Below are 13,775 nucleotides of genomic sequence, written 5' to 3'. Positions count from 1 at the left end.
AATGATGCACTCTGTACATAGCGCACCCCTTAACCCTGCACTCTGTACATAGCTTACCCCTCAATCCTGCACTCCGTACATAGCTCACCCTCAATGATGCACTCTGTACATAGCGCACCCCTTAACCCTGCACTCTGTACATAGCTCACCCCTCCACACTGCTCTACCGCAGGCGGCATGACTAGTCATTTATTTACAGCAGCATGTCTACGGGGATACTGCTGCTATAAGGCCCTGTTCCTAGCTGTTAATGTTCATAGCTGTGTGTGCTCTGCTTATTTCTAATAGCAAGTTCTAGGAGTTTTCTGTCTTGGCGGGTCCCCTCACCTTCCCAGTCCATGGTGTGCAGACAGTGAGGAGATGATGTGCTGTATCCTTCAGTAACCAATCGTGAGCTGTACTGATGTGCTGTGACTTCAAGCATCCAATAGATAAGTGGTAATAATGTGCAGTAATCTCAAGGAACCAATCAGTGAGCAGTAAGCATATACCATCTAGCAACCAGTAAGTGGTAAGCATGTAACTTCTAGCAACCAATAAGTGAGCGGTAAGCATGTTACCCTTTAGCAACCAAGGATGTGTTGTAACCTCTAGCAACTAATCAAGTCATAATGTGTGCTGTAACCTCTAGCATCCAGTCAATGAGCATTAATGCTATGCTGTTATCTCTGGCAACCAATTGCAATTGACCTGATTTTGAGTCTAGCGCCAATTTATTGTATGTCTTAGAGTGGGGGGGAGCTAGGGGCCCAAAGGAAATGTTTGCCCAGGGTCCAATCAATATTAAAAGAGGGGTGATTTGATACAATCCTTCTAAGAAAGGAAAAATGTTGGATTTTTATATTGGGATCTATGACACCGAAAGGGTTAAATAATGAAATGAGCCTTAAAGTGTTCCCTGAGCCCTGATTTGATTTGACTCATTCAATCTGTTGAGGTGCCTAGGGAACTGCAAAAATCTAAGCCAAAATGGTAGGGATTGAACCATTTCTCAGACACTAGTACAAAGAGCTTTTTCTGTATTTAAGTATAAGTGTATATGGTTTAGCAAACCGCCAATAGATGGAACTCAGAAGGCGCTCCAGGATGATGTATACGGATATTGCTTAGCTTTAAAAGGCACATCTATGGAGTGTCTCTATGTCCTGATGGAGCATATATGGTAGTATGCGAAATGCATTGACGTAGGCAGCTCTGTGGGACACCAAGCATCACATGGCTTGGTTTGACACGCGTTCTGGGTATACCACATACCATATGGCAGCTCCCTGTGTCCATGCGGGACTGAAAACACAGTGTTAACCATGAGGAAGCTGCAACAACCAGCCAGTACCCACCTATGAAAGTCACATCACCATCAGATGGAGAACAATAGGAGGAAAAGTTGATCTATGGACATTTGAACTGCAGAGTGGTGAGAGCCTCCGGGCAGTTGTTATAGTTTCCTTCCACCATTCCATCTTCCATAGGGAGGTAAATGAGGATATCCCTGATATAAGGCTGACCCGTTTGCCAATATGATGTTGCTGACTCTACATTAATGAGGAAGTGGTTTACTTTTGAACTGTGTATGCGTCAATCCCCTCTTTGGAACTACTGTGGTTTTAGCAATCATTTAACTCCAACTCATTTATGTGTTACTGTCATCAGCTTGCCACCTGGTTTGGCTACGGACTACCTCTCATACTTTTGAATATATCCTTCCCCCTAGGAATCCATCAAACACCTTATGAGTGACTTTTAGGGCCAATCAAGTGTGATTTTGGGTTTGAGTCCAATAGCCTCCTTGTCTGCTGCTTCGACACACATCACTGGATATACAGTTGTGCTCATAAGTTTACATACAGTGCCTTTGCGAAAGTATTCGGCCCCCTTGAACTTTTCAACCTTTTGCCACATTTCAGGCTTCAAACATAAAGATATAACATTTACATTTTTTGTGAAGAATCACCAACAAGTGGGACACAATTGTGAAGTGGAACGAAATCTATTGGATAATTTAAACTTTTTTAACAAAAAAAAAACTGAAAAGTGGTGCGTGCAAAATTATTCAGCCCCTTTACTTTCAGTGCAGCATACTCACTCCAGAAGTTCAGCGAGGATCTTTGAATGATCCAATGTTGTCCTAAATGACTGATGGTGATAAATAGAATCCACTTGTGTGTAATCAAGTCTCTGTATAAATGCACCTGCTCTGTGATAGTCTCAGGGATCTGTTGAAAGTGCAGAGAGCATCATGAAGACCAAGGAACACACCAGGCAGGTCCGTAATACTGTTGTGGAGAAGTTTAAAGCCGGATTTGGATACAAAAAGATTTCCCAAGCTTTAAACATCCCAAGGAGCACTGTGCAAGCAATCATTTTGAAATGGAAGGATTATCAGACCACTGCAAATCTACCAAGACCTGGCCGTCCCTCTAAACTTTCAGCTCAGACAAGGAGAAGACTGATCAGAGATGCAGCCAAGAGGCCCATGATCACTCTCGATGAACTGCAGAGAACTACAGCTGAGGTGGGAAAGTCTGTCCATAGGACAACAATCAGTCGTACACTGCACAAATCTGGCCTTTATGGAAGAGTGGCAAGAAGAAAGACATTTCTCAAAGATATCCATAAAAAGTCTTGTCTAAAGTTTGCCACAAGCCACCTGGGAGACACACCAAACATGTGGAAGAAGGTGCTCTGGTCAGATGAAACCAAAATCCAACTTTTTGCCCACAATGCAAAACGATATGTTTGGCGTAAAAGCAACACAGCTCATCACCCTCAACACACCATCCCCACTGTCAAACATGGTGGTGGCAACATCATGGTTTGGGCCTGCTTTTCTTCAGCAGGGACAGGGAAGATGATTAAAATTGAGGGGAAGATGTATGCAGCCAAATACAGGACCATTCTGGATGAAAACCTGTTGGAGTCTGCAAAAGACCTGAAACTGGGACGGAGATTTATCTTCCAACAAGACAATGATCCCAAACATACAGCAAAATCTACAAAGGAATGGTTCACAAATAAACGTATCCAGGTGTTAGAATGGCCAAGTCAAAGTCCAGACCTGAAACCAATCGAGAATCTGTGGAAAGAGTTGAAAACTGCTGTTCACAAACGCTCTCCATCTAACCTCACTGAGCTCGAGCTGTTTTGCAAGGAAGAATGGGCAAGAATTTCAGTGTCTCGATGTGAAAAACTGATAGAGACATAACCCAAGCGACTTGCAGCTGTAATCGCAGCAAAAGGTGGCTCTACAAAGTATTAATGCAAGGGAGCCGAATAATTTTGCATGCCCCACTTTTCATTTTTTTATTAGTTAAAAAAGTTTAAAAAATCCAATAGATTTCGTTCCACTTCACAATTGTGTCCCACTTGTTGGTGATTCTTCACAAAAAATAAAAATTTTATATCTTTATGTTTGAAGCCTGAAATGTGGCATAAGGTTGAAAAGTTCAAGGGGGGCGAATACTTTCGCAAGGCACTGTACCCTGACAGAATTTGACCACTTTTCAGAAAATATGAATAACACAAAAACATTTCTTTCACTCATGGTTAGTGTTTGACTGAAGCCATTTATTATAAATCAACCATGTTTACTCTTTTTAACTGATAATCATTGATATATTTACTTTAATGAGCCTTAATTAACTCCTTATTCTCCTTTTCCATTTAATTATTATTTTCCCGCTGATTTTTTTGTTCACTTCTATTTTATAAACTGTTAATTAAAACGTTTTTTTTGTTTGCTTTGTTCGCTAATACTTTACACCTTTAACATATATTTACACGGTTCACATTGAAAAAAGCCCACAAAAAAATAATATATATGTATATATATATATATATATATATATATATATATATGTATATGTATATGTATATATATTTCAATTGTAAATAACTTTTCAATGCTTTGTATTGCTGACAGCTGAAGTGTACACAAAACAGTTGCTGTAGGGATCAGTAATTCTTATCATCAAGTACTAAATAAAAAACGTATTGTATATCGTAATAATAAAATAAAAATTGTATTATTGTAAAAAAAATTATTGTAAAATCTACAATACCTTTAAAGCAGTTGCAATCCTTTCTTCTTTGCCTTCCATCATAGCTCTGCTTATACCCTCCCTCAGTACTTTGTAGCTTTCACCACATACCAAGAAATGGTCCATGTGATTGGTCTCAGTGTTCTGCAATAATGAACATAAAACAGTCTGGGTAATGAATGTCATTTAACATTGCCAGATGTAAAGATTCTAACATATATACAGAGTGCAGTTTGTTTGATCTATAGCACTTGCTATACATTTCCAAATAAAACTGTACACATAAGAAAATGATGACAATATGAAAATGAACTGTGATTAACCACAATTTTTTAGTTAAAGCCAAGTTAAATTTCACTTGCCACACCCAGGCCTGATTACTGCCAAACCCGTTAAATCAAGAAATCACATAAATAGAAGCAGTGACAAAGTGAAGAACGCTAACAGATCACAAAGGGCCACATATCATGCCACAATCTAAAAAAATTCAAGCACAGATTACAAAGTAATGTACATGTATCGGTCTAGGAAGGGTTTCAAAGCCATTTCTAAGGCTTTGGAACTCCAGTGAACCGTGGGGAGAGCCATTATCCAGAAATGGAGATAACTTGGAACAGTGGTGAACTTCCCAGGAGTGTCTGGCCAACAAAATTACTCCAAGAGCATGACCACGACTCATCCAAAAGGTCATAAAAGAACCCTTATCAACATCTAAAGAACTGCAGGCCTCACTTGCCTCAGGTAAGATCATTGTTCATGATTCAACAAGAAAGAGACTGAGCTAAAATGGCATCCATGTGAGAGTTCTAAGGCCAAAGCCACTCCTGACCAAAAAGAACAAAGGTTCATCTCACAATTAAATCCAATTGAGATGCTGTATCATGACCTTACACAGGCCGTTCATGCTGGAAAACCCTCCAATGTGGCTGAATTAAAAAAATTCTGCAAAGAAAAGTAGGCCAGAATTGTTCTACAGTAATGTGAAAGACTCATTGCCAGTTATTGCAAACGTTGACTGCAGTTGTTACCGCCAAGGGTGGCACAACCCAGTTATTAGGTTTAGGGGGCAATTCCTTTTTCACATAAAGCCAGGCAGGTTTGGACAGTTTTTTTGCCTTAATAAATAAAACCATCATTTAAAAACTGCATTTTGTATTTACTCAGGATATCTTTCTGTAATAATAACATTTGTAAGATGATCTGAGTCATTTGACCACTGGGCACTTAAAGCCCCCTCGTGACCAGACAAATTTTCAGCTTTCGGTGCTCTCCCACTTTGAATGACAATTACTCAGTCATGCAATACGGTACCCACATTTTTTTCATACAAATAGAGCTTTCTTTTGGTGGTATTTGATTACCTCTGGGCTTTTTATTTGTTGCGCTTTAAATGAAAAAAGACCGATCATTTTGAAATAAAAGCAATTTTTTTCGTTTCTGTGATAACATTTTGCAAATTATTAATTTTTCTTCATAAATTTTGGCCACAATTTATACTGCTACATATCTTTGGTAAAAATAACCCAAATTCGTGGATATTATTTGGTCTGTGTGAAAGTTATAGAGTCTACAAGTTGTGGTGCAAATCATAAAAAAATGATCACACTGGTGGCCTATCTCATTTCTTGCGACCCGAACAAGCCAGGAAAGTACAAATACCCCACAAATGACCCCTTTTTTGAAGTAGACATTCCAAGGTATTTATTAAGATGCATGGTGAGGAGTTTGATGTTGTAATTTTTTTCCCATAATTGTTTGAAAATTAAGATTTTTTTTATTTTTCCACAAAATTGTCATTGTAATAGGGAAAAACACAACAACAGGGGCAAGGGATCTAACCCTTAGGGACTTTCAAGGTGCTGATATATCATAATAGAAACAATATCAAGTAGAAAGAAATAGCGCAAAAATAACACACATTTTTATTATACACAAAAGATACAAAACAATATAAATCATAAAAGCACTTAATCACATTATTTGATTAAGGATTTTGATACAGTTTATGGAACTTATAAAATATACCACTCAACATGTTTCGCTCCGAAAATGAGCTTCCTCAGGAGTAGTTGGTATATCTAGTAGATAAACTGTAAAATAAATAAATACATACATAAATCTTAAATCTAAATTTATTTTATTTTATTTCATGTACAGAATCAGTAGGCAGAAGCGTGGTTGAATAACAAACCAGGGTCAGTTCCTGATCAGGCAGGGGTATAAACAGAATCTGTAGGCAGAAGCGTGGTCGAACAACAAGCCAGGGTATGTTCGTCTTGTGGCAAGGTAGGGTTCGAGCATTTGGTCGTTGAAGTAGACACCCCCCATGAACATGTATTCGTGGATACAGGTTGGCTTTTGGATTCGGCCATTCCTCCTGGTGATCTCCACAAAGGTATTATTGTGGATCGATGAAAGAACGTATACATCCCTTCTGTCCCTCCACTTCACAGCCAGAATTTCCTCATTCCGTAAGCTCGCCGCCTCCCCTCCTCTTAGCTTCTTGTTGATGAGGCTTTGAGGAAAGCCCTTCCGATTTCTCCTTATGGTGCCACATGCTGGAGTGTTCTTTCTGTGAAGGTTGCGGAACAGGGGCAAACTAGTATAAAAATTGTCCACATACAAATGGTAGCCTTCCTCCAGGAGTGGGTTTATGAGTTCCCAAACAACTTTCCCACTCGATCCAATGTATTCTGAGCAATTAGGGGGATGTAGCTGGGTGTCCTTCCCTTCGTATACCATGAAGGCATAGGTATACCCTGTAGCTTGGTCGCACAATTTATACATCTTCACCCCATAGAGGGCCCTTTTGGTGGGAATAAATTGTTTTATGCCCAGCCTGACAGTAAATTTGACAAGGGACTCGTCCACGCATATGTGTTGGTCTGAGGTAAACAACTGGGGGAAGATATTAGAAAAATAATTTAATAGTGGCCAAATTTTATTTAAAAAAAGACAAAATTTGGGTCATTTCGGGGAGGGCACTGGATATTGTCGTTATAGTGTAGGAATCTCAATCATGAGATATCTGGTCCTGGGCATTACTGAGGAAAAGATGTGGTGGATGGGGAGGGTAGACCAATACGAACATAAAACATTTTTTTGGTTAGTCCCATACAGAATGTGAGGCCCAAAAAATGTTTAAACTCCTCCACTGTTAGGGCTCTCCACTCGTGGGGACTGGCATAATAGGACGTTTGATTACTTGCTATAAATTGTTGGGCATATAGGTTGCACTGGGCCACAACTGATGCAAGCATGTCCTCAGTAAAAATAAGGTTGAAAAAAATCGATTAGTGAAGTATTTTCTGTGTCCACTTGGACTTCTGGCTGGGCAGTAAAAGGGGGAATGATAGCTTCTCTTGAATTAGGAGAAAGCCATAAGGGGTTCTGAAGAGAATAGAGAAGGCTGGCATGGGACCTAACCATTTGGGACTGAGGTGACACCCCACTGGTACGTGGCCTTTGCCGAGGCACTGCAGTGCTGGTGGATGGCACTGCCTCCTCACCAGTACAACTTCGTCTGACAGGCGGACTTTCATCCTCCTCTGGGGCTTCCAGTGTTGCACTGCTTGGGACAGGCTTGTAGTCCACGTTAGACTCAGAATCCAAATATGAGGAATCCAAAGCAGAGAGCTGCCTGTTGCTCTTGTCGACCACAAAAATATTGTATGTCTCATCGGCTGAAAATAATCTTTGTGACATTCTTAGTGATCACAAATGGCACTGATATGTGGCACGAATGACACGTGACACTGGCAGATTGCACTGGTGACAGATGGCACTGATGTGGCAGGTGAAACTGACAGGTGACACTGATGTGAAGAGAGAGAGCCGGCAATGAGAGATGATCTCATATGTTTACACTTGAAATCATCTCTCACTGGCAGCTCCGATCGCACTGTAAATGGCCGCTGTGATTGGCCATTTACAGCAATCTGTGGCTGGCTGTGTCAAAGGGACACGGCCAGCACAGAACTTCCCCGATGCACGCCCGCGGGAGCACGCATTACGGAAGTGCGCATTGCGGAAGTAAACAGGATGACATCCAGGGAAGCGCTCCCGGCAATTGGAGTCCGTGCTGTAGCCATCTTTTGGCTATAGCGCAGACGCCTAGTGGTTAAGTGTGACAAATATGCAAAAAATAAAAAATCAGAAAGGAGGCAAATACTTTTTAACCACTACAGCCCCGGACCAATAAACACCTTAAGGACCAGAGGTCTTTTTCCAATTTCGCACTGCGCTGTTTTAACTGGTAATTGCGCGCTCATGCAATATTGCACCCAAACGAAATTTGCGTCCTTTTCTTCCCACAAATAGAGCTTTCTTTTGATGGTATTTGATTGCCTCTGCGATTTTTATTTTTTGCGATATAAATGGAAAAAGAGCGAAAATTTTGAAAAAAAAAGATATTTTCTTCTTTTTGTTATAAGAAAAATCGAATAAACTAAATTTTAGTCATACATTGAGGGCAAAATTTATTCAGCCACATGTCGTTAGTAAAAAAAATGTCAATAAGCGTATATTTTTTGGTTTGCGCTACAAACTAGAGTATATTTTCTGGAATTTACACAGCTTTTAATTTATGGCTGATTTCTTGAGGTGCTAAAATGCCAAGATGGCACAAACCCCCCCCCCCCCCCCCCAAATGACCCCATTTTGGAAAGTAGACACCCCAAGGAAATTGCTGATGGGTATGTTGAGCCCATTGAATATTTATTTTTTTTGTCCTAAGGGATTGAATAATGACAAAAAAAAATTTTTTACAAAAAGTTGTCACTAAATGATATATTGCTCACACATGCCATGGTTATATGTGGAATTGCACCCCAAAATATATTCCGCTACTTCTCCCGAGTATGGGGATACCACATGTGTGGGACTTTTTGGAAGTCTAGTCGCGCACGGCACCCCGAAAACCAATCACCACCTTCAGGATTTCTAAGGGTGCAAATTTTTGATTTCACTCCTCACTACCTATCACAGTTTCGAAGGCCATAAAATGCCAAAATAGCACAAAACCCCCCAAAATGACACCATTTTGGAAAGTAGACACCCCAAGCTATTTACTGAGAGGCATGTTGAGTCCATGGAATATTTTATATTTTGCCACAAGTTGCGGGAATATTACAAACTTTTTTTTTTTTGCACAAAGTTGTCACTAAATGATATATTGCTCACACATGCTATGGGCATAAGTCAAATTACACCCCAAAATAAATACCACATGTGGGGGACTTTTTGGGAGCCTAGCCACGTACGGGACCCCAAAACCAAGCACTGCCTTCCGGATTTAAATATAAAATGCTACCAAAAAAACTGTTAGCGATCGCAGGGATCAGGCCTGACTCTGCGATCGCTGCAGTTATGTGTTTAGTGTTTTGTAAGTGACAGTGATCGATCGATACTGCACTTGGGTGGGCTGGGCAGAGGGGCAAAACGCAGGTGCCAGCAGGTATCTGGGCTGATCCCGCTAACAATGCGTTTTTTTGGAACCCTGAACTGCTGGGGACGCTAGTATAGATCTGATCAGATCAGATATTGATCTGTTCAGATTCTATACCACTACAGGAGGTTTATGCTTTGCGTGTGGGTGTTAGCGGTACTGGCACTAACCTAGCGCTGCCTGGGGCGACGCAGACCCTGACCCTAAAACCTAATTGATATCACCCAACGGGTGATCAGGGGGTTAAACCTTTATTGGGTAATAAATGGTGGGTGCCCCGATGCTATAAAAAGCAAACTAGCCAGAGTCACCCGTAACACTTATACGGTGATCAGTGGTGAAAGGGTTAACTAGGGCCAATCAGGGGGTTCAAATTTTTATTAGGTAGTATATGGGGGTCCCTGGAACTATATAAAAACCTGACGGGGAACCTAAATAAATAACTGGCTAACCAGCGTCACCAGTGACACTTATACTGTGATCGCTGGTGAAAGGGTTAACTAGGGGCAATCAGGGGGTTAAAACCATTATTGGGTAGTATATGGGGGTACCTAACGCTATAAAAACCTGGCGGTGAACCTAAAAAAATAACTAGCTACCTAACGACACTAGTGACACTAATTCAGCGATCAGAAAAACGATTGCTTAGTGACACTGGCAAAAGGGGGTGAAAGGGTTAACTAGGGGCAATCAGGGGGTTAAAACCATTATTGGGTAGTATATCGGGGTACCTAGCGCTATAAAAACCTGGCGGTGAACCTAAAAAAAAACTAGCTACCTAGCGACACTAGTGACACTAATGCAGCGATCAGAAAAATGATCCCTTAGTGACAGTGGCAAAAGGGGGCGAAAGGGTTAACTAGGGGCAATCAGGGGGTTAAAACCATTATTGGGTAGTATATCGGTGTACCTAGCGCTAAAAAAACCTGCCGGTGAACCTAAAAAAATAACTAGCTACCTAGCGACAGTAGCGACACTGATGCAGCGATCAGAAAAATGATTGCTTAGTGACACTGGCAAAAGGGGGTGAAAGGGTTAACTAGAGGCAATCAGGGGGTTAAAACCATTATTGGGTAGTATATCGGGGTACCTAGCGATATAAAAACCTGGCGGTGAACCTAAAAAAATAACTAGCTACCTAGCGACAGTAGCGACACTAATGCAGCGATCAGAAAAATGATCGCTTAGTGACACTGGCAAAAGGGGGTGAAAGGGTTAACTAGGGGCAATCAGGGGGTTAAAACCACTATTGGGTAGTATATCGGGGTACCTAGCAATATAAAAACCTGGCGGTGAACCTAAAAAAAATAACTAGCTACCTAGCGACAGTAGCGACACTGATGCAGCGATCAGAAAAATGATCGTTTAGTGACACTGGCAAAAGGGGGTGAAAGGGTTAACTCTAGGGGCAATCAGGGGGTTAAATCTTTATTGGGGGGTGATAGGGGGCTACCCTGGACCTAACACTAACTGCCCTGACAGTTTTAACTGTTACAACTGACACTGAATGCAGTGATCAGTAAAGAAATGATCAATGCAATCAGTGACACTGTGACTGGGGGGGGGGGGGGGGGGGGCGGGGGGGATCGGGGGGGGGGGGGGGTTGTGTACCTATGTGTACCTATGTGTCAGTGTAGTGTTTTGGTGCACTTACTTTTAGTCTTCTCCTCGTAGTCCGGTCAAAAAGACCGCCCGAGGAGAATGACATCACTTCCTCCTTCCTGTGTAAACAATACACAGTGGGAGGAAGCTCGTCATTGGCCAGGAGCAATCCAGAGGGGGTGGCCAGAAACCAACGGCCATCCCCTCATCACGGATCGCTCCTGGAGGGAACCGGACCGCCGTATCCAGCGGGAGGGGGTCCGATCGGACCCCCCACCCGCTGGAAGGCAGGCACGTACATTTACGTGCTTGTGCCTGCCTGTGCCATTGTGATGACGTACAATGGCAATACGGCGGTCCTTAAGTGGTTAAACACAATTGTATATGCCGGTACCTGCAGCTGCATAGACATTGGCAAAAGCTTCACTAGGTCCACCCATTAGCCCTCGTTCACTTCAGCTTTGTTTGACATGTCAAATCGCAGACTAATGCCAGCAACGACACTGTCCCAATCGGTGCAACGCAGACTTTGTGGCACCGCCTGATTTTCAAAAGTAGTTCCTGTACGAACCCACACAGATGTCTTTCAAATTGCCCCCGAACTCCCACTGAAATTCAGGTTCGAAATCGTGCGAGTTCAGCTCAATTCTCACAATTTCAAACCCGTGTTCAGTGTGGACATACCCTTAGTGTCCTCCATATAACCGTGCCAATTTTGTGAAACTCCAATTTTATTAGCAAGCAGCAAGAGATCACAGAGACTAGAGGGGAAGGACCTGTGTCCCATACTGTACTCTAAAATACTACAGTAAATTTACTGGTCTTGTTCAAATATTATTAACCACTTGCTGACCGGGCCATAGCCAAAAGACAGCTACAGTGCGGTCGGATTATTCTGGGAGGGTGTCCTGGGGTGTGCACCTGGTAATAGCTGTGACTGCCGGGTCCCGAGGACCCAGCGCATCACGGTAAATGGCCGCTGACAGCAGCCGTTTACCATGTGATAGCTCCGTCAAATGACGGAGTGTTCACTTGTAAACAAACCGGCATCATGTCCAGTTCATCTTTCCCCTCCCCGTACCGATCGGTACAGTGTGAGGGGAGAGATCAGGTGTGTAGTGGATGTGTAGTGTCCACAGCGCTGATCTGTGCTCATTCCAGCACTCATCCAGCCATCCCATCCATAATCACCAATACTCATCCATCCATCCATACTCAGCAATACTCATCCATCAATGCTCAGTCATCCATGCACAGCCAAATTCATCCATCCATCCATGCTCAGTAATACTCACCCATCCATCCATGCTCAGCAATACTCATCCATCTCAGCAATACTCATCCATCCATCCATGCTCAGCAATACTCATCCATCCATACCCACCCACCCACACCAACCCAGCCATACTCCGACATCCCATCCATATTAAGCCATACCCAGTCATCCACATTATTGGCTCAACCATCCCCATCCATGGCTCATCCATGCCACATCAGTTTCGCATCCATGCCACTACAGTGCCCTTCAGTGCCACAAAGTGTAATAGGTAGTCAAATTAGATTTGAAATGTATGTCCCTAGAATGCCTGATGGTGCTTCCTACAGGTTGGGCCTCTGTATGTGGCCAGGCTGTGTAAAAGTCTAACACATGTGGTATCACCATACTCAGGAGGAGTAGTAGAATGTATTTTAGGGTGTAATTTGTGATATGCATATGCTGTGTGTGAGAAATAACCTAATAATTTGACAATTTTGTGAAGAAAAAAAATCTTGGTATTGCAGAGAATTGTGGGAAAAAATTACTACTTTACTACTACTACTACTATTACTACAAAAAACTCACCATGCGTCTTTCTAAATACTTTGGAATGTCTGGCTTGTTAGGGTCTCAAGAAATAAGATAGGCCGTCAGTACTTCAGGTGTGATCAATTTTCAGCGATTGGCACCATAGCTTGTGGACTTTAAAAGGTTCACACAGACCAAATAATATACACCGATTTGGATTATTTTTACCACAGATATGTAGCAGTATAAATTTTGGGCAAAATTTATGAAGAAAAATTACTAATTTGCTAAATTTTATGACAGAAAGAAAGAAAAACATTTTTTGCTTGTTTTTTTTTTTTTTACAGAATTTTCGCTCTTTTTCCATTTATAACGCAATAAAATGGGATTTTTTGTACTCACCGTAAAATACTTTTCTCTGTAATTCACCGACCGACACAGATCCTCTCTGTAACAAAATGGGCTGTCAGCCCTATCACTGGAGATTACTAGGCAAAGTTGTAATACAACACTTCAGAACTTTTAGTTCCGCCCGGGGGGGGAGGTCCCTAGGCTACAACCCCCACAGCCTGCCCTAGCAGACTCAGTACGTTAACAAAATGGGACGTCCCTAAGCAGTGCCAAACAAGCGGTGGGAAAAAACAGCATAAAGACTTCATCCACCATGGCAAGTGGGAACTAGTGAAACTAAACGCACAAAAAACTGCAGTGCGTTGAAAAACCACCACCAAATAACCGGGTATCCTCAACAGGAGTGATCCCCAAGACCGCAACCAATTGCGGAAGTAATGCAACCGTGCATTAACATAACAGTACTGCGTTTTTACTGAAAAAACAGGAAAAAATAAAGGTTGCATATTTAATTGCAACTACACGACCACCTGCAAAACTTGCGGCCAAAACA

At 42.0% G+C, this 13,775-nt stretch overlaps 1 protein-coding gene across 4 annotated transcripts in view; it reads right to left on the bottom strand.

The window, feature by feature from the left end:
• Positions 1-13,775, bottom strand: part of LOC143964534 (E3 ubiquitin-protein ligase RNF213-like) — a 582,447-nt gene that overhangs the window by 81,268 nt on the left and 487,404 nt on the right. For all 4 annotated transcript variants that reach the window (XM_077474318.1, XM_077474320.1, XM_077474317.1 and 1 more), the window contains exon 49: positions 4,059-4,181. In XM_077474318.1, the coding sequence (XP_077330444.1) occupies positions 4,059-4,181 (123 nt within the window). The remainder of the gene's footprint in view (positions 1-4,058; positions 4,182-13,775) is intronic.

The sequence above is a fragment of the Lithobates pipiens genome, unplaced genomic scaffold, assembly GCF_037356315.1.
Source record: "Lithobates pipiens isolate NorthernLeopardFrog02 unplaced genomic scaffold, aLitPip1_a1.2 Scaffold_8, whole genome shotgun sequence".
Classification (NCBI taxonomy): Eukaryota; Metazoa; Chordata; class Amphibia; order Anura; family Ranidae; genus Lithobates; species Lithobates pipiens.
The sequence above is the reverse complement of the archived record's forward strand: the minus strand, read 5'-3'. Positions and strand labels throughout refer to the sequence as shown.